The following is a 27,500-nucleotide window of genomic DNA, read 5'->3' as shown; positions in this document are numbered from 1 at the left end:
GTACTGCCTACATTGTTTGTCCAAAAGTATCTGGACACTCTGCCCTTCCCTATTTACCTTAATTAATGGTATTTTACTTGAATAAGCACTAAAAACCTACATGCAGTGGAAAACCTTCCCAGAAGTTATTACAACAGCTGGGGGCAACTTTACAGTATGTTAATACGTGTGGACTTGGAAAGGATTTAGAATGGTCAGGTGTACATGTTCACTCATATCTCATATTTATGATTTCTCCCAGACAATACCTGAAAGATTTCTTCTTTCTCATACTTCTTTATTCACATTTTGAAAATGACCAAATACAGACCCATGTTTCTAGATCTCTCTCTTTTTCACACACACACACACACACACACACACACACACACACACACACACACACACAAAGCCAGCGAATTCCGTCAAGAGTGCACGATGAGCAAATCAATCTGTGATTGGCTAGGCAGCACCAATCAATCAGCCAACAAGCAGACAGATGGATCAATAGCAAATCAGCAAGAAGGGAGAGAATCCATTGTACATAAGCACACGGTGTATTATTTTTTTCTTTTTTTGCTTTGCGCTGCCTAAGGACTATGTGCTACCTGTAAGCTATTGAGTTTGATTCCACTTTCTGTATTGATCACATTTGGTTCTTCTTCGTAGCTTCATTTAAAGCAGGTAGGAAAGTAAAAAACACTCGAGTTGTATCTTGGTTTGGAATTAAATGATCAGGCTAATGAATACAGTATATTTAAGTAATACAATATATAGCTAGAAGTTTGTGGACATTTTCAATTGCTTTATGTATAATTGTGTAGATTTCAGTTAATAAAATTTAGAGATCCACATCTGTTCCAGCATGGCAGTGCGCCTATGCACAAGCTCCATTGAGACATGGTTTGCCAAGGACAAACTCAAGTGTCCTGTACAGAGCCCTGACCTCAACCTAACTGAAAACCTTTGGGGTGAACTGGAACGTTGACTACGTGCCAGGCTTCCACACCCAACATCAGTACATTTACATTACTGGCATTTGACACATGCCCTTTTTCAGAACAACTTACATTTATCTCAGTCATAGAACTGAGCAACAATGGGGTTGAGGGCATTGCTTATGGGCGCAGGAGTGGCAGCTGGTGTGGCTGGGATTTGAACTCATGATCTTTAGATCCAAAGTCCAATGCCTTAACTACAAAGCTAAAAACCCAAGGTAGGACCTGTATCTGACCATACTTGTCTGGATTGAGCAAATCTCCTTAGCGACACTTCCCTTCACTCTCAGAAGAATGGAGGTTTTTATAACAGCAAATGGGGACTAAATATAGAAAGGTACTTATGATTGTGATGGACAGGTGTCCACAAACATTTGCTTATATAGTCTATATTTGTTATAGTAATCTGCAGTAATATAAAAATGTATTTATGTATTTATTTTTTGCTTGCTAGAAGGTTTTTCTTTTTTTGTTATTTTTTCTTATTTTAAGTTACAAACCTCAAATTCAAGATGGTCCATATTGGTTACAAAGGTTTGGAGTGACCAGATCAATTTCCTAGTGAGCAAGAAGTGTAACAGTGACACCAGCACTGGTGTCAGAATTAGAGCAATCATTGTTTATTGTCACAGACTACATGATGTAAAGAGTGTCTGATTTGGGAAGGAAAAAGATTTCCAACTATGTATCTATTTAACATTACACAGAAATAAAAAAATAAAAAATAATGAACCAGGTTTCTGCGGAAAATATCATCAAGGCCGACTTTTAGAGGCAGAAGAAGTATCTGTTTAATGCCCTTGAGAAGCCTGAAAGGCATTTATGAATAAAACGTGATTATTTTTTATTAAAGAAGAATTGTCACAAGCTCTTCAGCAACCCACCACAGATTTCCATTAGTAACACCACACTATACTTAAGAGAATTTATGCAATTTTTAATATGAAGACAAATCAAAACAAAGGAGTTCCTGCTTGGAAAAATTAGTTGCTGTACACAAATCAAAAAAATCAAATCAAATTCAACGTGTTTTATTGCTAACATCATAGCAATTTGTCAACTATTCTGTTTTAACGAAAGACAAATTTTGTATTACATCAGTTACAGGTGGTCCAAAACTTATGAAGGAGATGTGTTACAATGACCCCATCGAACTTGAAACTATTGTAAGTTGAGACATGGCCTTGCCTACCCATGAGTCTAAAAGAATGGTGATCAGTATAGGGTAGTACTTAATAATTGAACAATTTACAGTACATAATTTGGCAAAACCAAGCAATTTAAAGTACTGTAATGTATAAACTATACCAGCATTCCCCAACCTGGCGCCATGGACCATAATGTCAGACAATATTTTCACGGACTGGTCGTTAAGATATGATGAATAAATACAACAAAATAAAACGATACGACCGTAATAAACACTGGTATTTTCTAAATATAATAATAAACGTGAATCCACTGTGTTGTTTTTTTTTTTCATTTTGCTTGCTTGGGGGTTTGAATTTAGCAGTAATGTATTATGTGTTAGCGGCCGGAGCAGCACCTTTAAGAAGGTAGCGGATGGAGGTAAGACATGTGACCGAGGCATCTTGACATGCATCAAGAGTGAGTCATAGACAGATGTGGTAGAATGTAGAGAATCCGGTAATTTTCCAAAATAAAACATCGTTTAGAATCAGATAATAAATAAAACAGAAATATAGTCAGTTATGTATTCTTTCTGTGCGGCCTGGTACCAATTGGCCCATGGACCAGTGCCGGTCCATGGCCTGGGGGTTGGGGCCACTGAAGTATACAGTATATATGTATGTGACAGCAGTCACCCGTTCGTGAGTGGAGGGCAGAGCCTGATGAAACGAGCGGTAAGAAGCACACCTGAAAACTGATGAGACTAAACAGTGTGCTCTGTTTCAGTGTCTGGTGAGGCTAATAAAATGGAGCGTGACTAAGGCTAAAATGGGGCTTTAAAACACCAAAAACACAACTGAAATGTATCGACCACTGCCGAGAGTAAGGCACCTCACAAGGCGAGAGATGTGTACATCCTGGCAGCGTCCCAGGATGCAAAATTTTATCTTTCGAAAATCGAATCATTGTAACTTGGGGACAACCAGTATTCAGGTTCACTGATACGGAACAATCGTGGACATGGCAAAAATTACAAACAGACGTTCTCACACGTTCTCACTAGCTTCTCTTTAGAAAATAATAAAACAAAATGCATCATGCACCAAGTTCCCCAAGAAGCCACAACGTACAATCCTCAGACCTGGACACTTTCCTGTGGCGGAAAACAGACTGACTATTCCAGATCACTGAACACTGAGAAATTGCTTTCGTAAATTTCGTTATTATATTGAATGTATGAAATATCATCTCTATTAAATAATTTTGAACACTTTTTACTACATAGTTAAGATTATTCAGACTGTCCACCTTTCAAACTTTGGCAAATTATAGCCAGCACTACTCTCTGCCTGAGCTGCTGTTCCCAAACCCAACCAGATATAAGAATTTTTTCATGGCATAATTTCCTTTGTAAAATGACACCATGATGTTTCCCAGACAGACCAGACAGCTCATGCAATACTTCTTCCTGAAAAAGGAGTTCTCCAAACCATACTAGTTTACAGTTATCCCTAAAAAACCAAACAAAAAAAAAAACACCCACATGAGAGCTCGAGTCAGAATCCGAACGTCTCCAGCAGCATAAACAAAAACCTGTCATAGTCAAGTAAGAATCTGTGACTTTATTATTATACTGGTGTCTCTCTATCTCTCTGTGTGTATTGAAAAAATAATAATAATATATGGTTCACTACATTTGGTCACTTACAATTTTTACAATGGACTTTTAAAACTTGTGACGCTAATCTGATATTCCATTGGCTTTATGCAGTAGTTCAATACATAGGCTAGGCAATGCTATAATGCCATTTCCTCTGTAGTCATAGTGAGCAGGGAGTCATTTGGGATTCTCCTTAACTGTGTTTTGGAGGGGTTTAAATAAAGAAATGCAAATGATGTTTTGAAGTAAAGTATGCAGTTCATGAACTATTCTAGTGCTACTGCTAATGCACTGCATTTATCAAGAAATATATAAAGAGTTTCATATATAAATCGTTTTTTATGAGCATAATCACCAGATGTTTCAGAAAAAATTGACAAAAAAGGTAGTATCCTACTGTCAAGTAGCAGTTACCTGGGGACTCAGCAGCCAGCAACCCCCACAGCCTCCCAGTATGGTCGATACACACTTCCTCTGTCTGAACCGCCAATTTGAGTTCAGATGTTCTCAGTTACTCACACAAACACCCACACACTATAAAGGAGACTTCCTCTAACCATCTCATCGCAAATTAAGTAAGACTGTCAGTCACTTGTTCCTAGACTTACGTTTTGGATTTCCAGTTTCCAAAATGTTTCTAGTTTTTGTATTTTTTGTTTTTGCCCTCTCTTCTATATTGACTACAGTTTTTGCCTTACGATTTGGATTTATGATTCTTTTATATCATAAATGTTATATAAATTACTTGTTGTATAAAGAAAGAAAAATTGGAATGAAATTCCTCCACTTTTAGTGATTTTTTGTAATAATCAGTAATTTTTTCAACAACAGGAAAGTTTTCAGGGCTGATGATTGTGGTGTGGTTTCATGTGACAAGATTTTTTTTTGTTGTTTAAGCTTCAAGAGAGAAAAATTTATAGGCTGCTGAAGGAATGTTTGCATGTAGCTGTGATCATTTTCGAAATTTTTTTAAATAATAAATAATGTCTAATAGTTACTATAAAACTATTAACTAACTTTGACTGGTTTTCTTTAGATCATATTCACTGTAAATAGTAACTAATTTTATATGAAGCATGTCTTGCTTTATATAGCATGTAAAAAAACACACACCAAACAAATTTAATGAAACTTTAATATAATATTATATATATTATATTTAATGCATATTCTTCTATATCTTTTTGCTTGGCTGCTAAAACATAAAAATTTCCCTTTGGTAGTATCTATTTATCTGTCTTTCTGTCTATTGCATTAAATAAAGAAATATTCAGTAAGAAAAAAAAACGACTCAAGCCGATATCCAGAAAAATCCAGACTTGTCATATTTAATTAAGATTGGCGTTGTATAAATGGGAGGAAGGCTTGCGTACTCTCTAGGGTGCTTCAAATAATTAGCTTCCTATGGACACATGCCCTTCCGCTTTTCTAACATGGTATTAAAAATGGAGTGAGCGATTTCGCCCGATAGTCTCATATGCAGTTTACTTGAGAGTTTCAACCTGTATGTGCTTCGTGTATTATGGAATTTTGTGAGTGTTGCCAAATGAAAATCAGAGGTGCCTAATATGTGCCTGGGAATTTGCAGGTGCAAAGAATGTAGACAATAAAACTACAATAAATCATTCATTTCATTTCATCTTCTCCCGCTTATCCGTAATTCGGGTCGCGGGGGCAGCAGTCTAAGCAGATTCCCCAGACACTTCTCCGTGTCCAGGGATCGGGCTGTCAAGGCCCCCGCCTTTGACTGTTGCCCAATCCTCTCAGCACCAGTCCCTTACGCAGGTGGTGAGCCCACGGAAGGCGGCCCCATGTCACTCCGACGTCATGGTCCTTGGTTTATTTTTCTCGTAAGGGTCCCCTGGAGCATAGAGGGTTAAGGGCCTTGCTCAAGGGCCCAAGAGTGGCAGCTTGGCGATACCGGGGCTTGAGCCCCCGACCTTCCGATCGGTAACCCAGCGCCTTAACCGCTGCAGCCACCACTCCCCCCAATAAATCATCACTTTTCTGAAACTTTTGTAAATGTGCCATATATTTTTTGCTCATTTTTGCATTCACAAACTCGACTTTATAAAAAGATTGATAAAGGAGGCCCAGTGTTTGCTCTGTCTATAGCAGTATACCAGTATATAGCTATCGATTATTTTAGTAATAGAGTATTCTATCGATTAGTCCATCGATTAATGAGATAAGAAGTCCTTTTTCTTCATTAAAGAGCAATACTAAATATACAAGAGAAAGGGCTCTTAAAATGAACAAGTAATTTGTTTCCTCTTCAGAAAAAAATACATTTTTATTGCTGAAATTGCATACAAGAATACGTGTGAAAACTACACCTATTTAGTGCATTTAATTGCCATATAACATCAAAATCTAAATACAATTAAATATATAAAATATAAAAATCTATTTGAAATTTCTTTAAAAAAAAGATATACACACTGTACAGAGTTTTCTTTATGTTTTAGTTTGAAATGTTCCCAAACTTTGCAAAATTTCTTTTGTGTTCTTTGGCCTGAATCCTTTTCTCGCCCCTCGCTGTTTTCTGTCCGTTTTCTCTCCTTCTCTCCTCCTCCATTTTTCATTCGGAAGCATTTTTTGTGTTACCTGTTCAGGGGTCTGATTCATTAACATGGCGTTACGCACAAAACAAGACTCAAAGAGTGCATACGTCACTTCCCACCAAAGGTTGCGATGGTTAAAAAAACAAACCTGACAGGAGAAAGTGCGCACCTGGAAGTAAACTCAGCCAACGTGAAAAAACACAGAAGGAAAGAAGGGGAATTGATGACACAGGTACTGCGCACAACCTTTGCTTGGAAAATGCCGTACTCACAAACGGGGCTGGAAACTTGCGTACGCCACTTTTCACGTAAAGGTTGTGCACTTTTATAAATGAGACATAATGATCCGTGGGGAAACACAGTGCTCCGTGTGGAGTTAAATGGATTAATAGTTTGCCTCGATGTCTTTTTTTGTATTTGAATTACTCGAGTTACTCGAGGAATTGTTTCAGCCCTACATATTACTATTGAAATGTCATTTCTTAAATAAGTCAATCCTAGTAGATGTACACACAGGCTATATTTAGAGTTGTGTTAAGTATTTGTATTGAGAAATTAATTCTGAAACTGAACACACACAGACCATAACACCATTTTGAATGTGCTTTTTTAAAACACCACACAACATTCAGCCCACATTTGCTGCTGCCAGGAGGACTGGGTTGCAGTGGGCGTTTTAATTAATTCTAAAGGTGTTCAATAGGGTTGAGGCAACTCAAGATTTTTCACTTCAACCCATGTAAAAGATATCTTGATACTGAGCTTACTTTGTGGTATGCTGGAACAGGTTTAATTAAATGGAAAATTTTATACCAGAGGCTCATATACAATTGTGTGCCCCCAAGTTTGTGGTAGCAGTTCGAGGAAGAAACACATATAGCTGGAAAAGTCAAGTGTCTCAATACTTTAATCTATATAGTGTATTGTATATATTCATGGTCAAGCATAGCTACATACAGACTCAATCACTATTCAGAAGTTGTTCAGGAGGCGTGTCTCGGTTCAGTCATGCACAATTCTGACCTCGGACTTTTCCGCTCATTTGTCTTGTGTGCTAATGTCTCGAGGCAAGAAATCAGTATTAGGTTCAGTGCCCCTGTCTGAGAAGTTAATGTAACTCTAATACATCACACTAAAATAAAGTATCCAGTATTAATGCATTAATAGTAAAGAAGAAGAATGCCAGAGAAAACGTACCCAGAAATCCTGAGGATATATATGTACTGTACAATAAATGCTTGTTCAGCTTATCCTTCTCACTGTGCATGTTTTCTGTTTAAAAGGGTACGAGAGCTCAACAAGCTTAATAAAAACATCTGAATTATTTATTACCTCAACAAATCTAAACACTTTATGACTTTGTGATTTAGTATTTTGTGTTTGATGAGTTAAAAAAAGACTATCCTTTATATTTTTCAGGCCTAATAGTAGCTGTTGTGTTTGATAGCTGTAATGCTAATGCTATTGGCATATACCTATCTTAGGCACATGTAATCAAGTACCAAAAAACCCTAAATGGTACACAAGGAAATCTGACTTTAGATAAGTCGTGCTTTTGAAAATGTGTCATTTTGTGTCACTTACAGACAAACAAATTCGACTGGTAATATTTAAAATTACATTAGAGGAAAATAAGCAGAATTGGCGAGTGTACATTTTCTAATGTGTCCATGTGCATAGGTTTAGCCATCTGTTAGATTCAGATTTGTAGGTACTATATTGGTGTGTGTTTGTATGTGTGTGTGGTTTGGTGGATGTGTTTCTGAATCAATGCCCAGCTTTGCACAGTATGCTGACTGATTGATACCCTCCCCGGAGAGCTTGTCTTGCTATAAATGCGTGATTGCTGGTGAATGTGTGCAGATGTGAACGCTTTGTCGCCCAATCAACTCTCACATTTGATTTAACTTCATGTGTCTCCGCTTGACTCAACTGTGGCCCGTTACCTCACCGCTCAATTCAGTGCACCTGTCTTACTGACTGCTTCCCGGGAACTGACAATACAAACGAGTGTTTCTACTCAGAAATGTGATTTCACATGTAATTACTTCATTATTATTATATTTTTTCACTAATAATAATAGTTTCTACTACATTTATAAGGAATATTTTTTTATTTTCTGTTTCTTCTAATTTCCTGTATTATATGACTCTTTCTTCAGTGCATTCGTTTACAATTCCTAGACATACATAATATGACAAAAGTATTTAATTTTTCTATCCATGTATGGTCCTTCAGCAAACTTGTTCCACAATGCTCTTGTGCACAAAACAACTATCTGACTATAAGATTCATGTGCTTTTTGAACTCCTCATTCAACATTTATTTTTGTTGTTATAAAAACATTTATTCACTCCGAACTAGATTTCGGAGTGTGCTTGTGTAGATATATTATCATTCAGTCACAATGGCTTTAGTAAAATCAGGTACTGTTAAAATGAATCCCAAAGGTGATTAGTAGGGTTGATGTCATTGGTCTATAGCAGGCCATTCAATATCTTTCTCTCCAAGCCATGTAAGCCATATATACTGTACATGTAAACAGGCTTGTGCACAGGGGCTTTTTCATATCTGGATCAGGTTTGGGTCTTGTAGTTCAAGTAAAGGGAAAATCTAATGCCTCTGCATCCAGAGGCTCATATACAAGTGTGTGGGAAGAAAGTTTGGGAAAGAACCACATATGGCTGGAAAGGTCAAGAGTCCCAATACTGTATATCTACAGTAAAGTGCAAGTAGTCATTTTTACAAAAACATTTTAAGGAAATGTGTGTGAAACATCTATCTATCTATCTATCTATCTATCTATCTATCTATCTATCTATCTATCTATCTGTCTGTCTGTCTGTCTGTCTGTCTGTCTGTCTGTCTGTCTGTCTGTCTGTCTGTCTGTCTGTCTGTCTGTCTGTCTGTCTGTCTGTCTGTGTATTGCATGCTTGTGTAAACCTTTAGAAAGAATCCTGAATGTGTTTAATTTATTTGAATCTTGGCTCAATTCATAGCAGAATATTCAATTACTAACTCTAAACACAAAATAAATATATAGTAGTCAACTACTCAGTTGTTCGTTCTGCTCATCCATGAGCTGCATGTGTCTGTTTTCAATGTTGGGCTCACACTTTTTTTTTTTCAAAGCCTGGTCTATGTTGCTCTTCCAGATGGCGAACCAAGCAGAACTTGGATTACTGCTTCTTGATGATGTATGCCCAATCCAAAGGCACTTACTATGTGCAGGTAAGCCTTTTTCCCTACACTCCGATCCTATTACACACCCCGGTTCCTTTATATGTGTTCTTGCTTGTACTTGTGTGCACATGTGTGTGAATTACTTTAAAAGACCCAGGTTTGGTTCTAAAGCTTAACAAAAAGGTAGAAAAGATAGAAAAAGGGAAATGACTGTGATTTCGAAATATAAACGATGTAAAGCGGGCCATCAAAGCGTCAGCAGAGAGCTTGGTCATGCTGAATGCAGTTGAACTGCAGTGTTATTATATGAAGCGGAACAGATGGATGTGTTGAATGTGCTGTGCCGCACATGTGCTGAACAAAATAGGCACTGAAGAGCTAACTCCCTCTCCTCTTCATCGAAAGGAAGGCAGCAGCTGGTGTGTACGTGTGTATGTGTGTGTGTGTTTGTGTGTGCATGCACAAGTTTGGGAAGCTTGTTTATTGATGCAGTTTTATTTTGTGTCACATGGCAGACTTTTCTCTCAGTCCCTAGAGAAATATAGTTCTATTAGTGCTGCTTTGGGCGTGTGTCCCATGTCCAGGGTTGGACAATGCTTGAGTAATTGTACTTCATTAATACTCTTAAGTATTAATTTAGAGTCAGAATCACAATGGGTTTAATTGCCAAGTGGACTCCGACACGCAAGGAGTTTGGAATCCTGTCTTGGTAACAGAATGATAACAATAATAATAATAATAATAATAATAATAATAATCAAAGGTAGATACAAAAGGAAACTATCAGGATGCCATGAACAGAGTTTATAATATGTATAAATGGGGTGTGGAAATAGTGAAAAGGTGCCAATACATACATTATATATATATATATATATATATATATATATATATATATATATATATATATATATATATATATATATATATATATATATATATATATATATAGAGTGCAATATATATGGTAATTTAAGTACAAAAATGCATCGAGGCATTGTCTGTTTCATTTAACTACACATGGAGCACTGTGTTTCCTTACAGACCATTATTACTGACACACCACCTGCTAAACTCTGAAACACTCTGGACAGGTAAACACTTTGGAAGCCCTTTTCTGTCACAGGACATTTAAGACTTTTTTCTCGCAATTCTTAGTTTTTTCTTGGAATTTCGAATTTATTTCTCGCAATTACAAATTTATTTCTCGCAATTATGTGTTTTTAGCCAATCAGCCAGTGTCACCCCCTCTGTAGTTCCAGAAAGTTTAACACATTAAAAATTAAATGGCTACAATCAATAGAATTGGCTGGTATCAAACTAAGCCTCTGATCCCTGGAGAGAACTCTAACAATCTAACAGTCTAACAATCAGTTCTAAAGGAGACGATACAAGACAGATGAAGAAGAAGAGCCTCATTCATACACCAACAGCTTTAAACTTAAGGCCGACAACATGGTTACCGGTAAATGCAAAAGAAAATGTTGGATGTTTACGTGAAATAAAGTTGCAATTGCGAGAAATAACGTTGCAATTGCAAGAAATAAAGTTGCAATTGGGGGAAATAAAGTTAGAATTGCGTGAAATACAGTCAGAATTGCGAGAAAAAAATGTGCCAGAAAACGGGTTACCATACATCACAGAAGATGCTGCAGAATAAAAAATGGAAGAACGGGGAGAAAACAGGGATGGGCGAGGAGAAGATTCAGGCCAAAGATAAAAAAATGAAAGTTTGGGATCATTTCAAACTAAAACATAAAGAAAACACTGTACAGTGCGTTCACCCTTTTTTTTTAAGTCATTTGAAATTGATTTTTATATTTTCATTTATGAGAAATTTTTTATTTATATATTTGTATTTACCTTTAAATAGAATATGGCAATTGTACGGGTTTTAGTTTTCACAGATATTCTTGTATGCAATTTTAGCAATAGAAATGTGCATTTTCCTAAAAAGGAAACAAATTACTTTTTTTTATGAGACCCGTCTTATTTTCTCTTGCTTATTTAGTACTTATGTATAATAAAGAAAAAGTACTTTTTATCCCATTACACTATTAATTGGTGGAATAATCAGTAGAACACTCGATTACTAAAATAATCTATAGCTGTAATCCTAATATATTATTTGCATATATTGTGTTTCATTTTGCTGTATTTATGCAGTGCACCTTCTCATGCTACACAACATAGTTAACTCTGTAGCTACCTGTGTGTCTCTGAATATGGATAAGTGACTTGAAGCACTTCAATACGCAAAGACTCGTATAAACCGAGACGTCTCACATCACCTCTACTGAGGCATGAAGTATTTTGAAACTGCCTGCTGTAATAAGGTTGCTTTGCTAATGTGAGGATAGGCTAACACTGAAAACTGTAGTTAAAGTTAGCGGCTAAGCAGCAAGTCAAAATCCAGCAAATGCTAGTCATTGACATGGGGTTTTACTGTTGTATCATTGATTTGCAGGCCAGAGACCATGTGATGGGTTTCAGTTTTTAAATTTACTTAAAACATTTTAAAGGGGCAGTTTATTTACTCAACTCAGCTTAGTTTCCTTCTCCTTTTAATTGAGGAAATATTAGTGACAATCCTTTAAATGATTTTTGCTATCCTGGCTGCATGGCACACAATTGATTTTGACATGGGGGAAAGTAAAAGTACTTACAATAGTTCCTAGGTCACATAGAGTAGACTATTTTGATTATTTTAGGGTGTTTTAGTTAGAGACTTTATTAATAACTAGGTATCATTTTTGTATTATTATTTAACTACTTAATTGTCTAGAAGGCTAGCTAGCATGCTAAGGTACATAAAAAAAGTTTTTTTTGTAAATTGTTAGCTAATTAAAATCTTCTTAGGTAGTGCTTAGTAACATCTTTCTGTTTACCTACGCTATATGGACAAACGTATACACACATTTCTAGCCATACGTGGTTATTCGTAAAACCATTAAAACTTGGATGGATTGTATTGGATGTCTTTGGATGTGGGAGCATTACATTTTCCATTCGCTTAAGTCAGAATATCCAAACCTGTCCCTGTGCACTGTCTGCTCCATGAAGATTTGGCTTACATGAATTGAAATGGAAGATCTTGAGTGTCCTGCTATAGAGCTCTGACCTCAACCCTATTGAACACCTTTGGGATTAATTAAACACTGACTAGACCCCAGGCCTCCTCCCCCTACATCAGTGCCTGACTTTATTAATGCCCTTGTGGCTAAATGAGCACAAATCCCCACAAGCGCACTCCAAGATCTGGTGGAACATCTTCCCTGAAGAGTAGTGGTTATTCCAACAGCAAATGGGGACTAAATGTGAAATGGGATTTCCAAAAAATAGCGTATTTTAGTGGTTCTCATTTTCACAGTATGTAAATGAAATCGTATTCAGCCTCGTGAGTCCGTTCCATTCCATTTTTGGTCTGTGTACTTTTTTCCTGGCCCTGGAACAAACTCCTCCTCCTCATTTTGTACAAATATGTTAATCTCTGCTCTTTTTTAGAAGGTGCAACACATGAGGCACATGTCGTTTTAACAGTGGGCTGGGGCTGTTTAGACAGCGTTGATCTTTTCTTATCAAACGTAGTTTGCCTCAGAGGCAGTTGTGAGCTTTAAAAATGACAAACAGCTCTTTTTAATTCTAACTGTGGATACAAGGATCTGTTTTTGATCTGTGATTGATTCAGACTCGGGTGTGTTGATATTAATAAAATGAAGGATGATATTTATAGTATGCAGATGATTTGGCTGACACACACACACACACACACACACACACACACACACACACACACACACACACACACACACACACACACAAAGGGATTTGGAGCATTTTTGAAACCCAGGGTAATTATTTCCTGTCCACAGGAAGTCGGGTATCTGGAGATTCAGATGTTACACTGAGCAGATGTTCGCACACCCCATTCTGGTCCTTGTGTGAACCTGCTGTGAAGCTACCGTATCTTTACCCAGTGATATGTTTTTATGACTCGCCTACTTTTACAAAAAAATATTTATAAAGTGAATTCCGATGAAGCAAGAGAGGAGAGGAAAACTTGGCAAGGCCGTAATATGTTCAATGCTAAAGGCTTAATCTTTTAGCGAATCACAGACGACACACTAGTAAAAAGCAACATGAACAGTAATGATATATAATATAGTGATATATAATGTCATATATAAATATAATATTATCAGTAAACCTGAGAGGAAAAAAGAAAGAGAATACATGAAACATGATGTAATCATATAAAATGGAGTTTATAGAGGAAAATCTGTGGAGAAAAACAAGCATGAGAATATGTATATGTATATGAAGAATATGTATATGATGTATAATATGAAGGAAAGGAGCTTGTAAAAGTAAAACAAAGAAAAACAACTTTTTATGAAATTGTACATTCATGAAAGTAAAAAAAAAAAAAGACATATATACATAATGCAAATATATACCAAACATTAAGTAAGCTGTTTATAATGATTCCTAATATATTTCTATATTTGACAAAGATCTCTGAATAACTCGTGCAGATTCATGAAATGTTTGTATTAATAACATATGGATTGTGTAGTTACTGCAGTGGCACAGGTGCTGTTTTTCAAAGTTGTAGAAAAAAAGAGTAAAGAAAAATAAGAATAGAAATATGAGTCAACGTATTATATCTATATAGCTATCAAATGGGTAAAAAGAAATAGGAAAACAAGTTAATGGGAGGAAATAAAAACAGAGGAAATCATGTACAGTAGAGTTTTTGAAAGAATAATACTTGGAATATATACTGTTAGAGCTGTATGTACTATATATTTCAGGTCATTAAATCAGAAGACAGCTTTATGTGTTCCTGTTGATGGCACAGTGCTTGATTTTGATGAATATTAAAGAAAATATGAGGAACCACAATCCCTAAAATTATACAAAGTAAAGATAAATGCCAGTACTACCTAAAAGACACCGAGCCCATATAACACTGCTTTGTGTAATACGGTCTCTTTTGTGGTTCCCTGAGCTGAAACCTGGGAAACACTGCATCACAGGGCTACCTGTAAACTCCTGGTGTCAGTCCGAGACAAAACACGGATCTCAAACATTAATTAACACTATGATGTCACACTGTTGAGGATGCACATGCATAATGACACCGACTAAACTAGATTTCCCTGGTTGCCATCTGGCATTTATTGCATACAGAGTGTTAATTGCTCCATAAGCTGGTGCTTACGACTGCAGTAAACATATGGCTTGTGTTCAAAGATGGCAGCAAATCGGGGTAACATCCTGTTTTTGTCCTTTTATTCATCCCTCTACTGCCTCATTCATCTCTCCTGTGAGACATTCGGAGCCCTTTATGACTATTATTGTCTCTCACAGGCCTTGTGTTTCAACAGCTTTATTATTGGGCAGAAAGGTCTGACTTCCAATTATCATTCGTCATGCGTTTAGGAATCAAAAGGCAGGCGTGAACATGAGTATTTCATGAGATATTTCGAATAATGCGTTTGTTCTGTTTTCTTTCTTTCTGTTTCTCAGCTAGAGGACGACATTGTGGCTCGGCCAAATTACTTCACCACTATGAAGAACTTTGCTCTCCAGCAGCCTTCAGAGGATTGGATGATCCTCGAATTCTCCCAGCTGGGCTTCATCGGTGAGTCAGAGCCAAGCTCAGTGGAGCTAAAGTTTAAGAGGGCGTATGTTGTGAAAATGGGCTTCGCTTGCAATGTATTTTCTGATTGTTACACTCTGATTGTTTCTGAGGTTCAGCAAAATTCTATGTATATCTATATATTTATAGCTCTCTTCATCCTGGACTAGTTTGCGTAAATGTAATTATTACCAGACTACCTCTGGGGAGTTTAGGTATTTATACACACTGTATGTGCACACATCTGGAAAGAGTCTGCTGTATTTCATGTTATATTTCTATCAAATGCCTGGTAGAAATAACTCTAGATAATTTTGTATATGTCCTGTTTGAATCTGCATAGTGGTATAGACCCTATCCTGATTTTATCCTGAGGGGAAAGAGTTTGTGCAAAGTATTGAAAACGCAAAACAATAAAATATTGCCAAGGTTTAAAGAGAACGGATGCTTCTGGGGCTTTAAGGCATTGAGTCCTCAGTACACGTAAAGTCTATGCGCATTTTATGTTTAAGTGTAACTTTTCCACAGTGTGTCAGGCCATAACAATATTCTGGCAGAGCAGAGTTAGATTCTACACAAATGGAATTGGAAGAAAATTTAATGCAAAATATGCAAAAAAGATGGTATATAGTAGATGACTATTAGGGCAGATGTGTGCAGCTGATGGTCCAGTACATGCTGTTTAACATAATGCTGAGATAGTGAGTGTTGCTCAAATGAGTCCAAGCTCAAATCCTAGAGGTGTTGTCCTGGTTGAGGGCTCAATTGGCCTGTGGGAAGAAGCTCCTCCTTATTCTCCCAGTGTTGGCCTTCAGGGAGTAGACACGCTTCTCTTCTCTGTCCTCAATAAAAAGAAAAGTCCTTTGTTCAGATGGCTGATGTCCAAACACTATGTTCATGGCCTTGGTCCAGCACCGCATTCTGTGGATAGATTGCAGGTCAGGGAGCTCAGCCTGGACGATCCTCTCAGCTCAGCTCATCAGAAAACTCTCAGGAGATCCATCTATCCTGCTCGGTGCTGCTCTCAAACCAGATTGTGATGGTTCCTGTCAGCATGCTCTCTGTGATGCAGGTGTAAAGTTCCACAGCACATTCGAGAGCAGTTTAAAGACCTTTAAGGTGGTAAAGCTGCTGACGGGCTTACTTTACCATGGGCGATAAAGTGACAGGACCATGACAGGTTCTGCGTGATGTGAACACCAATGTACCAGAAACTATTTATCTCCGAATGAGTAAAAAAAAAACCAAATCTTATTTGTTCTTTGCAAACTCTGCCATCGCTGTGTGGGATAAACAGCGACGATAATGCACTAGGGTTCTCAACTCAGAAAGCTCGTCTCCATAATAAGCATCCATGGACAGATGAATATATCTGAAGAAGGAAATAAGGTATAATATTTTTAACAGTCACTTCCCCTAAATGGCTGTATGCCAACTCACTCGCATTTTTATCAGCTCTCATTGAATATGAATGCACTCCAGCTCTATCTTGTCTCTGTCAGTGTGAATGGGCATTGGAGAAAATGAAATCATAAGTAAAATGGACACTGTGTGTGACACCAGTGGTGTTATGATGCTGTAGATATAGTTTTTAAGGTATTTAAGGTGTTTAAAGTGGATGTTACCGATACCTCTCTCCATTTAGCGTGCAGTGTCTCATGTAAAAACATACAGCACATGGTGTCAGTGTTTTGCCTCTAGAGGCCGCTCTGGTAATGACAGTGAACCTTCTCAGCCACTCCAGCAATAGACACAACCTGGAAAAACTATTGGTATGAATGCCGATAGAATAGAAGAATAGAAGAAGAATAGTTCCAGCAATCAACTATCGGTGCTGATTAATCACCAAAAGAAGAATCAGTCGACCCCTACTGTTGTGTGTATCTTTTTAGGTGCTGTGTGTCATTGTGTGTAGGCAGTAAGGTGCAGGTATCAATCAGAATATTAATAATAATCATGCTTCCAATCATGCTCCATTTTTACACTTATTGCACAACTCTTGCCTTGTTAATAATAATAATAACAACAACATTTCAAATGAATTTACAGATTAGCAAAAATGCATGTTTAAAAAACATCAGAAACAGAAGTACAGAAGTTTTCAGTCAGAAATCTCATTGGATCAGTAGCTAACATGCTAATCTCGTGTTTATCGTTACTAATGAACATAGCGCTGCAGCTTCGGCCAGTCCTTTTGTACCGAATCATTCTAGCATCTCTGCCTCTCACAGGAATTTAATAAAAACTGATCAAACTCGCATTCCCAGGGCTTTTCTGACTGAACCCACTAAAGTGCGTCCTTCATTAACGAATCGACTGTCGGACTGATTGATCCATTGCGTGTTCTGTTTGATATGATGGCTAATTATCGTAATGAGATGGATCAATGCTGGATCTCCCGGTGCTGTAAACCGTTTGGATGGCATCGATTGAGAGCCCACATGGTGTGCTGTGTGTGTGAGTGTGTGTGTATGGTGAAAAGCAAAAAAAAATGTATTAACCTAGCATTTGTGAGTTTTCTGTTGCGGCTGCATTATTCGGAGCTGTCTTTGCTGAACGCTGAACGAGAGGTGAACGCTAGCTAAAATAATTCGGCTTACGTCGGGGAAAGAGAATAAACAGTACTTCGACAGACCCATAAAATAGACCGTGAGCCTTATATGCTTTTCTCCTGAACTGCTGATTCCACTTAAACTGGCAGAGCACTTACCAAATCTCTCGCTATTCCAAAAAGTGCCTAGAAGCATTTAACAGTACTCGCATCTCTTCATGCTGGGTGGGAAAAGGATCCCAGGGCGTTTCATCCTGAGGAGAAAAACTTGATCATTAATTAAAGGGAGTGTAGCTCAATGTCTAACTAAGCTGTGCTAATGTTAAAAGTACTTGAGGCAGGATTAGCTTAACTACCCTATTTTTCGGACTATAAGCGGCTACTTTTTCCCACGTTTTGAACCCCGCGGCTTAAACAACGAAGTGGCTTATTTATGAATTATGGGTTTTTCCCGGTTTCACAAACTTCAAGCCAAAATACTGACGGAAAAACGAAAAAACGGACCTTACCTGTGTTCTGAGCTGCACGGCATCAGGAGAAAACTTTTTTTTTAACGCACGACGATGCCAAAATATAAACTCCCGAGAGAAATAGTTGTGAAAGGAAGGAGGAAGACAGTGAACAATGACTTTCTTGGTATGCTACTGTTTAGATACAAGCCGTTGTAACGCGTTGAGTCTGGGTAAAGGGAGAGCTCGCTAACTCCAGTTGCAACAGAAATCATATAAGCACAGACAAGTTTCCAAAACTTGTGCTTTTTTATTTTTTTCGGCAACAGCGTTACGGGTTAGTCAAAGAAACTTAGAAATGAGCATCAGAAAATAATAAAGACATATTCCTCGGCCTTGCACACATGCAGTAATACCGGAAAAAATGCGGCGGCAGCCTATTCCCAGAATGCCGCTCTGCTCTGAAAGGAGCCACAACATATTTTTCCCGTGTAACAGACACTGTCTTTCGTTAAAGCCTGTGTAAAGTTTATTAGTTTCAGTGTAGACACTTTTACAAAGGTGCGGCTTATTTATGTTCAAAATAAAAATCTTTGTCAAATTCAGTGGCTTATATATGGGTGCGCTTTATAGTCCGGAATTTACGGTAAGTAATTAAAGGGAGTGTAGGTCAATGTCTAACTAACCTGTGCTAATGTTAAAAGTACTTGAGGCAGGATTAGCTTAACTAGCTTGCATAACTGATCTGCGGGATGACTGAGAGGATCCGCTGCACTACTGCTAGTTGAAGATTTTTGGAGTTGATAATCAGTAGGAATGGTTGGTCTTAATTTGTCACATTGATGGAGTCGGTTCTGATCAACATAAGGACAGTATTAACATCCACGTTTAATTGACAGCATAGCGTCTACAGCACGCCCAGGCATTACTTCTCAGGCCTGCTTCCTCTAATGTCTGCGTTCTCGAGTCGACATGGAATAAAACGAATCCAGCATATGGTCAATGTTGATTAAACTCTGATTAAAGTCAAATAAACAGCTCCGACATGACAGCTTTGTCTCGGGAGCCGAGATAAAAAGGGAGGTTTGTATTGGCTCTGATCGCACATGCATAAGCTCCATGGAGGTTCGCCTCCGGTGGATTCCCACAAATTTTCCATGACTTTTGATGCTCCTCACAGATAGAGTTGGAGTCTTGAGACTGGTAAACAGCATTTGCCTAAGGCCTGTAGTCTCATCACAACTTTATTTTAGTTTTAGTTTTTTGGTTTACTGCTCTGATATGATATGATCCAGCAATGCCCATGGATATAGTTACAGTGTTACACTGTATGGAAAACTATCAGAACACCTGACTTTTCCAACCATATGTGGTTCTTTCCCAAACTGTTACCACAAACTTGGATGCACACAATTGTACACTGATGAGATTTGTGTTTATTTAGCCTTTAGTTTGTCAAGGGCTAAATTGTGATGGCTAGATGACTGGGTAATTTGTCTTCAACAGAGACCTAAAAACCTTAAAAATAACCCTGCAGTTTTGTAACTTTACTGGATAAAGGGATCATTTATGTTACTGTCCATCACATTAACAGAAACAGAGCGAAAGATTGTAGGATAGAGATGCAGATAGGCTAACATTCTTGTCATAATTGTTATGTCAACGTTGTTGAACTCACAACCATCATGGACATTCATCTTCATCAGAATACTGATTGTACTCACCTGGCCCGCAATCACTCACTCAGTATTTAAATACATTCACATTGCAAAATATGCGCTCTGTGTTTACCAAGCTTTAAAAATCTGATAGCTATCCTGACCATTCCATTCACATTGACTCTACCTTCCTGATTATGTTGTTGTTTTGCTTCCTGCTTGACAATAATTAGATTTAGGTTGAATGCTAACTGGTTTTGTACTTCCTGGATTCCTTTTACTCGCTCAATTGGTAATTGGTCCAAGTGCAACAGTTGAACATACACTATATGGAGAAAAGTAATAAACATCCCATTCCACATTAAGTCCTCATTTGCTCTTATAAAACCCTCCACTCTTCTGAGATGATGTTCCATTAGATTTTGGAGTGTGCTTGTGGAGATCTGTGCTCATTCACCACAAGGGATTGAGTAAAATCAGGTATTGATGTAGGTGATATGAGGAAGCCTTGGGTGTTTTTCCACTTCAGTGGAAGGTCAGTGATTTATAGCAGGCCAGTCAAGATCTTCCACTTCATCTCATGTAAACCCAATGTACATTACATTATACATTATATATTATATTCACTCCCCATGTGCATCAATTAGTCTTGGCTGCTCATGACCATGTCGCCGGCTCACCACTGTTCCTTCGTTGGAGCACTTTTGATAGATACTGACCACCGCAGACCAGGAACAGTCCACAAGAGCTGCGGTTTTGGAGAGGCTCTGACCCATTTTTCTAGCCATCACAATTCAGCCCTTGTCAAACACACAAATCCTTACGCTCGCCCATTTCTCCTGCTTCTAACACTTAAAATGTTCACTTGCTGCCTAATATAACAAATAATATGTATTCAGATATATAATTAGTGTTTTTCACTTACTGGTTATAATGTTATGCCTGGTTGGTGTAAATGTGTGTATTATATACTTTCTTTTTGTTAATAGGTTTTTTAGTTTGTGTTGCTAACAGCAGTAAATACTATATGATCCGCTTTCAGTCCACATTTCTTTTTCCATCTGATTTGCTTTTTTTAATAATGGAGACTTAGATGAAGAAAATACCCGGCTACTCCGGGGGTGTGAAGCGCATATCAGTAATTCTATTCTCGTTTTCATGTAATAATTCGATCGCGAACTCAAAATCATGTTTAGTAGATATTTACACTGCTACAGAAATTACAAGGGTGGGTAGGTAGCGGTGGTAAGGTGTGGTGGGACAGTGCCTGGGGCAATGAGAGTACTTGCTTTGGCATTGCGCTCGATATGAATTGATTTTTTTTTTCCTTCCCCACATGCTCATGTATTGGTATTCACACACTCACACCCAAGCACTTTCTGCGTTCCTGCTTTCAGTTCTAAGCTCCTTTGGTAAGCTTGTCCCAGTGCAGTATTGAAAATGAAACATAAAATTGATTTATTTCCTCCCCAAATACACACACACTCGTGCACACACCAGCTGGCATGTAGCAGCATTCAAATCTCTAATTATATCTTCCTGTCACCTGTCATGAATGCTAAAATCTGTTCTTGAGTCATCTCATTATACTGAAAAGAGTTCTTTAAGAGCAGAAAAGCAAATAAACCCCGATGGATGATTCCTGATTCCTGTGCTGTCAGTTAGCATAGTCGCTAGCAAAGCTGCTCACTAACACCACGGCTAGCAGAGCGTCGTCCTGCTGCCAGACAGAATGACGCAGAATCACGTCTCCTCCTGACTGCCTGCCTCGTCTCACTGTTAATTGGAATGGCGATGGGTCGACAGCCATGACTGAACTACACACACTCTTATACAACCATACACACACACACACACACACACACACACACACACACACACACACACACAAAAACTCCTTCATCACAAATTCTGTCTGAGGGACTGGATTTCGTCCCAGCGGATATATTAGCATTACTTATGGAGAGCCCTGCGGCGACCATGCTCCGGTTCTCACAGCAAGTGGGACGTTTTCTTATTCTGTCTGTTCTATACTTAACCCCCAGTGCTGACGCTGTGCCTCTACGGAAGCCAGGGCTGCTTTCTCACGGCCTCCTGTGATCATGCTGTAGGGTTATGTATGGAGTGGTGGCTCCAGTGGTTAAGGCGCTGGATTACTGATCGGAAGGTCGGGGGTTCAAGCCCCGGTATTGCCAAGCTGCCACTCTTGGGCCCTTGAGCAAGGCCCTTAACCCTCTGTGTGCTCCAGGGGCGCCGTACTATGGCCGACCCTGCGCTCTGACCCCAGCTTCCAAGCAAGCTGGGATATGCGAAGAACAACATTTCACTGTGCTGTAATGTATATGTGACAAATAAAGGCTATTCTATTCTGGCTATTCCATTATTATTATCCATTATTATAATGCTATAGTTATAGCTACAAGCTACAAAATAGGTTCTCTAAAAAAAAAGTGCAACTACTACTAAATAGTTCTAAAAAAAATCCAACTACTACTAAAGTTGTGGAAAAAGCTAAATTGTTTTGCCAATAATTAGACTACATTGTATGTATTCAAAGGTTTGTGGACACCAAACCATGTGAAAATCTTATTCCACAAAAACCTGCAGTCTTTTAGGAAGATTTTCCACTAGATTTTTGAAGTGTGCTTGTGGAGATTTGTGGTCATTCAGGGACAAGGGTGTTAAATCAAATCAAGTACTGATGTATGGGGAGGAGTTTTGTGGTGTGTTCCAATTCATCCCAAAGTTTTTAATAGGGTTTGAGATCAGAGATCAATCACAGGTCACACAAGATCTTAAAGCGATAATTTCTTGCTGGCTTTGAGCACATGAGCATTGTCATGCTTGAACATGTTTGGGTCTCCTAGTTCAAGTGAAGGGACTGTGTAATGCTACTACATCCAAATATTTTGTGGTAAAAGTTTGGAGAAGAATCATTTATGGTTGGAAAAGTTAGGTGTTCCAATACTTTTCTCCATATATAGTGCATATCATACATATTGTGATAGTGATGTTACTGTAGGAACTGCATATTAACAAGTATCTGATTTGATGTTTCACATTTCCATGTTGCTATTAGGTTTAGGGGCAATATGGGCAGTATGCATTCTTGGAGGCAAGTGTTTTGTGCTCAGCCAGTGAATATGACAAAAATAATTAGAATTTGGAGTGTGTATGCCTCCTGACTGGCAAGATTCAAACCAATTTTGAGCTGCTGTTGTAGCTCGTCCACCTTGAGTTTCCATTTGCTTTACATTCAGAGATGCGTTTCTGTTCACCATGGCTGTAAGGAGTGCTTATTTGCGCTACCATAGATTTACATTTACATTTGCGGTATTTAGCAGACGTCAGATCATAGCCCTCCTGTTAGCTCGCACCAGTTTGGCCAATCTTCCCTGAGGAATTTCTTCCTGTTGAACTGTTGCCTATTAGTGACTTTTTTTGTTTTTACACCACGGTATGTAAAATCTACAGACTGTTGCATGTGAAAATCCCAGGAGATCAGCTGCCTCTGAAAGCCACAGGGCTATGCAGGTTTGCTAGTCAGCTATCATTTCGCTAGTTGTTTTCGTGTAAAAATGCGAGCCTTTTCAAGTTATGCCAGGGTGTCTGTTTTTGGGGCGAATGTGACATGCTCTTTACCTTAGATTAGCCCCACCTACTTACATTAACATCAGGAGACATTTTGAAGCTTTATGTTGGAGAAAATTAGATTTTATTTCCCTGTATTTGTAAGTGGGTCTGGTTTTACAGCAGGTAACATCATTGTGTAGAGAGAGAGAGAGAGAGAGAGAGAGAGAGAGAGAGAGAGAGAGAGAGAGAGAGAGAGAGAGAGAGAGAGAGAGAGAGACAGAGACAGAGACAGAGACAGAGAGGGAGACAGAGAGGGAGACAGAGAGAGATTTAAGTACACATAATCTTATAATCTTTTATCACTCTGGTTACATAACATCAGATGATGTCTCTAATCTTATTACTGAGATCAGCACACTAAAGCAAATAGAACGAGAGCAAAGAGAAGAAACAAATATTAGAAAAGGGGGATTAAAAGTCATTTTCCCATTTCAGAGTTGTGAGATTAACAAGTCTGCGTCAAGCACATGATTATTACTGAGAAGAGAGAGCGAGAAAGAGGGGGTGAGAGAGAGAGAGAGAGAGAGAGAGAGAGAGAGAGAGAGAGAGAGAGTACCTCAGAGAGAAGGTCAGGGGTATATGTGGTCTTTGATTGTACCTTTCTCAAGATAATATATATAATATTTAACTCTGTGTGTGTGTGTGTGTGTGTGTGTGTGTGTGTGTGTGTGCGTGCATGTGAATGTTTGCCTGAATTAGTTCGAGCAAGCCGCATCATCTCCGGCTGGTTGAAGGTGAAAGGCACATTTATTCCGAACACAGCGTAGGATGTACACGACCTTGAACAGAAGCCAGCGCGAGAGCGAGAAGCTATTAAATTGACCCCACTAAAAGCAGGGGCTATTGTCGAATCGATTACTCACTATGTATACTTTAAAAGATCTATTAAAGTTTCTTTTATGGCGGTCATACATTCATTTATGTAAACTTTAATATGTTCCCGGGATTTATCTTCCGATCAGCTAATTGGATACGTTGGAGTTTTAGGAGTGTGATGAGAGAATCTTAAACAGTTTAAATCATGCTGTAGTGCTGTCAATTACTATAATATTACCAGAACTGTACAGTTCGAAATTGATGTTAATTCTTCTGGCAACTAGCAAAAAATGAATGACAAAGAAATAGTTCAAATCAGAACCACCCACAGTTGAATTGACTTGAACTAGGAGACCCAAACCTGTTCCAGTATGACCATGCCCCTGTACACAAAGGCAGCTCAATGAAGATATGACTTTACATGGGATAGAGTGGAAGATCTTGAGTGTTTCTACAGAGCTCTGTTGTCAAAACTACCGAACACCTATGGACTTAATTGGAACACTGACTGCCCCCCAGGCCTTCTCACTTCACCTACATTAGTACCTGACTTTACTAAAACCCTTGTGGCACAAATTTCCTCACAATTCCTCGGAATCTGGTGGAACATAATCCCAGAAGAGTGAGGGTTATTATAACAGGAAATGGGGACTAAATGTAGTGGTAGCTCAGTGGTTAAGATGTTGGACTTCTGATCAGAAGGTCATGAGTTTAAATCCCACCAGCACTAAGCTGCCAAAGGTGGGCTCTAGAGCAAGGCCCTTAACCCTCAACTTCTCAGATTGCGTCTGCCAAATGCTGTAAATGTGAAACTCTTGTGGTCTGGAATCCAAACTTTTGTCCATATAGTGTATTTACTTAATTTAACCTTTCAAGCAAATACTACTATAAAGTGTTATAAAAAGTAATAAAGTGACATTTTATTTACAGTTAATATGTGCTGTTTAGGAGCTAGGAGATTACTGCCATCCAGTATCAAAGTTATCATGGTTATTAATTAGTTTATAAAAATTATAAACCGAATAGATTTGATTAAAATGAGATCTAGGTAGTGTATCTAATATGATCTGTCGAGATAAAAGTTTAGGTTTCAAATAAAATGTGGTGCTTGCGTTTTTTTGTTGTTCCTATTGAAAGCTGCAATGTGGTCATAACACGGTCATGAGACGCTCAAGTACCATTGCGTTAGAACAAGTGACTGGAATATAAAATCTAAACAAAGACGACTAAGATGAGATTTTCTAGTTTCTATGGTTTTCTATGAAGATATTTGGATTGAAAACTTGCTGGCAGGGAAAGAGCTTCTGGGTAACGCCAAAGCAATAAAAACACAAGCGTTTGCCAAATGCGTAAGTGCTTAGACTAATCCGAACAAAGAAAAGAAAATACGATGTGTATTTACATATTGAAACTGAAAAGAAGAGGAAATGTAATCATCCTGGAGAGAGAAGGCGCTTGGACTCCGGCGGCAGAAGTGTGCATCGGAAACCGGATCCCCTCGGGACTCAAAGAAAAAGTCTGGGGTTTTTTTGTTTTTTTTATAACATTCACATGGGAAGGATCTGGCAGTCAGATATAATGCACATGGGACGAATAAAGAGCATTTTTATGAATGTTTTTACAGTTGCTACTGAGAACTGAGGATCCTAAAGCAAGCCATGCTGTCAATGAGAAACAGACAACCGCTCTGAAGTCTGACGATAACTCGGTTCTCATATGCTGACACGCTGCGAGGAAAGGCGGGTTATGAATTATGACAATAGCAATAACTTAAATTTAAATTTGTTGAAGTAAATGTGAGTGGTGCTCGAAAAGTGCAAAATTTGACATTGGCATGCTTCACTGCAAAGCCATTCTCCTCAGCCAGATGAGCGTTTTAATATGTCACATCTACATTGCAGTAACTTCTGATTCCACAGATTTTCAGGGTCAGTGATGTCAGGTGATCTTGCTCTAATATTCAGAAAAGCAAGTGTTTCGGTATGTCACATGTCTTAGTTGCTGTAGTTTTGTGTTTTCGCATATTTTAATGGTTAAAAGAAATCATGTGATATCATGTGACACCAATATACGACCCAGAAAGCAATTTTCCCCCACTGTTTTAATGTAAATTTAAGTTTTAATAGACTATATGGACAAAAGTTCATATTGGACCATAAGATTTGTATGTGTTTTTTTAAACATCCCATTTCACATTTAATCCCCATTTGCTGTTATAATAACCTGCACACTTCTGGGAAGATTATGGAGATTTGTGCTTATTCAGCCACAAGGGTGTTATTAAGTGAGGTAATGATGTAGGTAAGGTAAGGAGGTGCAATAATCCTTTCAATTTGTCCCAAAGATGTTTAGTAGGGTTAAAGTCAGAGCTTCATTGCAGGCCACTCAAGATCTTCCACTCTAACCCACGTAAACCATATTTTCATCTAACATGGCTTTGAGCACAGGGACGCTGTCATGCCGGAACAGTTTTGAGTCTTTTAGTTCAAATCTAAGGAATATTTAATGCTCCCACATACACAGAGACGTATACAATTATGTGCATCCAAGGTTTCTTTCTTTCTTTTTTTTCTTTCTTTCATTGCCAAATGTCAGTGGTGCAGTTTTGTTGCCTGTTGCCAATTAACTTAATTAGTTCGAAAATGTTCCTCCTAAGTATAAGTACCTGGGGGTCAACAGTGCAAAGTAATGGAGAGTGTGTTAGAGAAGTGAAGAAAAGAGTGCAGGCAGGGTGGAGTGGGTGGGGAAGAGTGGCAGAAGTCATCTGTGATAGAAGGGTATCTGCAAGAGTGAAAGGGAAAGTTTATAGGACTGTGGTGTGACCTGCGATGTTGTATGGTTTAGAGACATGGCATTGAGTAAAAGACAGGAGGTGGAGCTGAAGGTAGCAGAGCTAAAGATGCTGAGATTTTCATTTGGAGTGATGAGGATGGACAGGCTTTATTAGTTATGAGTTTATTAGAATGACTGTGCAGGTGGGACATTTTGGAGACAAGGTGAGAGAGTCTAGATTGAGGTGGTTTGGTCATGTGCAGGGGAAGGACATGGGGGTAGGAGAATGCTAAGATGAAGCCAGAAGGCAGCAGGAAAAGAGGAAGGCCAAGGAGGAGGTTTATGGATATGGTGAGGTAAGACATGCAGGTGGTTGGTTTGAAAGACGCAGATGTGGAGGACACAGCGATATGCAGATGGATGATCCACTGTGGTAAACAGAACAACAACAAATTGGAACA

The 27,500-nt window shown here is 38.4% G+C and overlaps 1 protein-coding gene across 1 annotated transcript in view; it reads left to right on the top strand.

Annotated features, from left to right (window-relative positions):
• The window catches only part of mgat4b (alpha-1,3-mannosyl-glycoprotein 4-beta-N-acetylglucosaminyltransferase B), a 151,030-nt gene that overhangs the window by 97,829 nt on the left and 25,701 nt on the right, over positions 1-27,500 (top strand). The window contains exons 7-8 of the mRNA XM_083561497.1: positions 9,489-9,564; positions 15,049-15,163. Coding sequence (XP_083417623.1) covers positions 9,489-9,564; positions 15,049-15,163 — 191 coding nt within the window. The remainder of the gene's footprint in view (positions 1-9,488; positions 9,565-15,048; positions 15,164-27,500) is intronic.

Source organism: Silurus aristotelis (assembly GCF_946808225.1).
Source record: "Silurus aristotelis genome assembly, chromosome: 14".
Classification (NCBI taxonomy): domain Eukaryota; kingdom Metazoa; phylum Chordata; class Actinopteri; order Siluriformes; family Siluridae; genus Silurus; species Silurus aristotelis.
The sequence above is the reverse complement of the archived record's forward strand: the minus strand, read 5'-3'. Positions and strand labels throughout refer to the sequence as shown.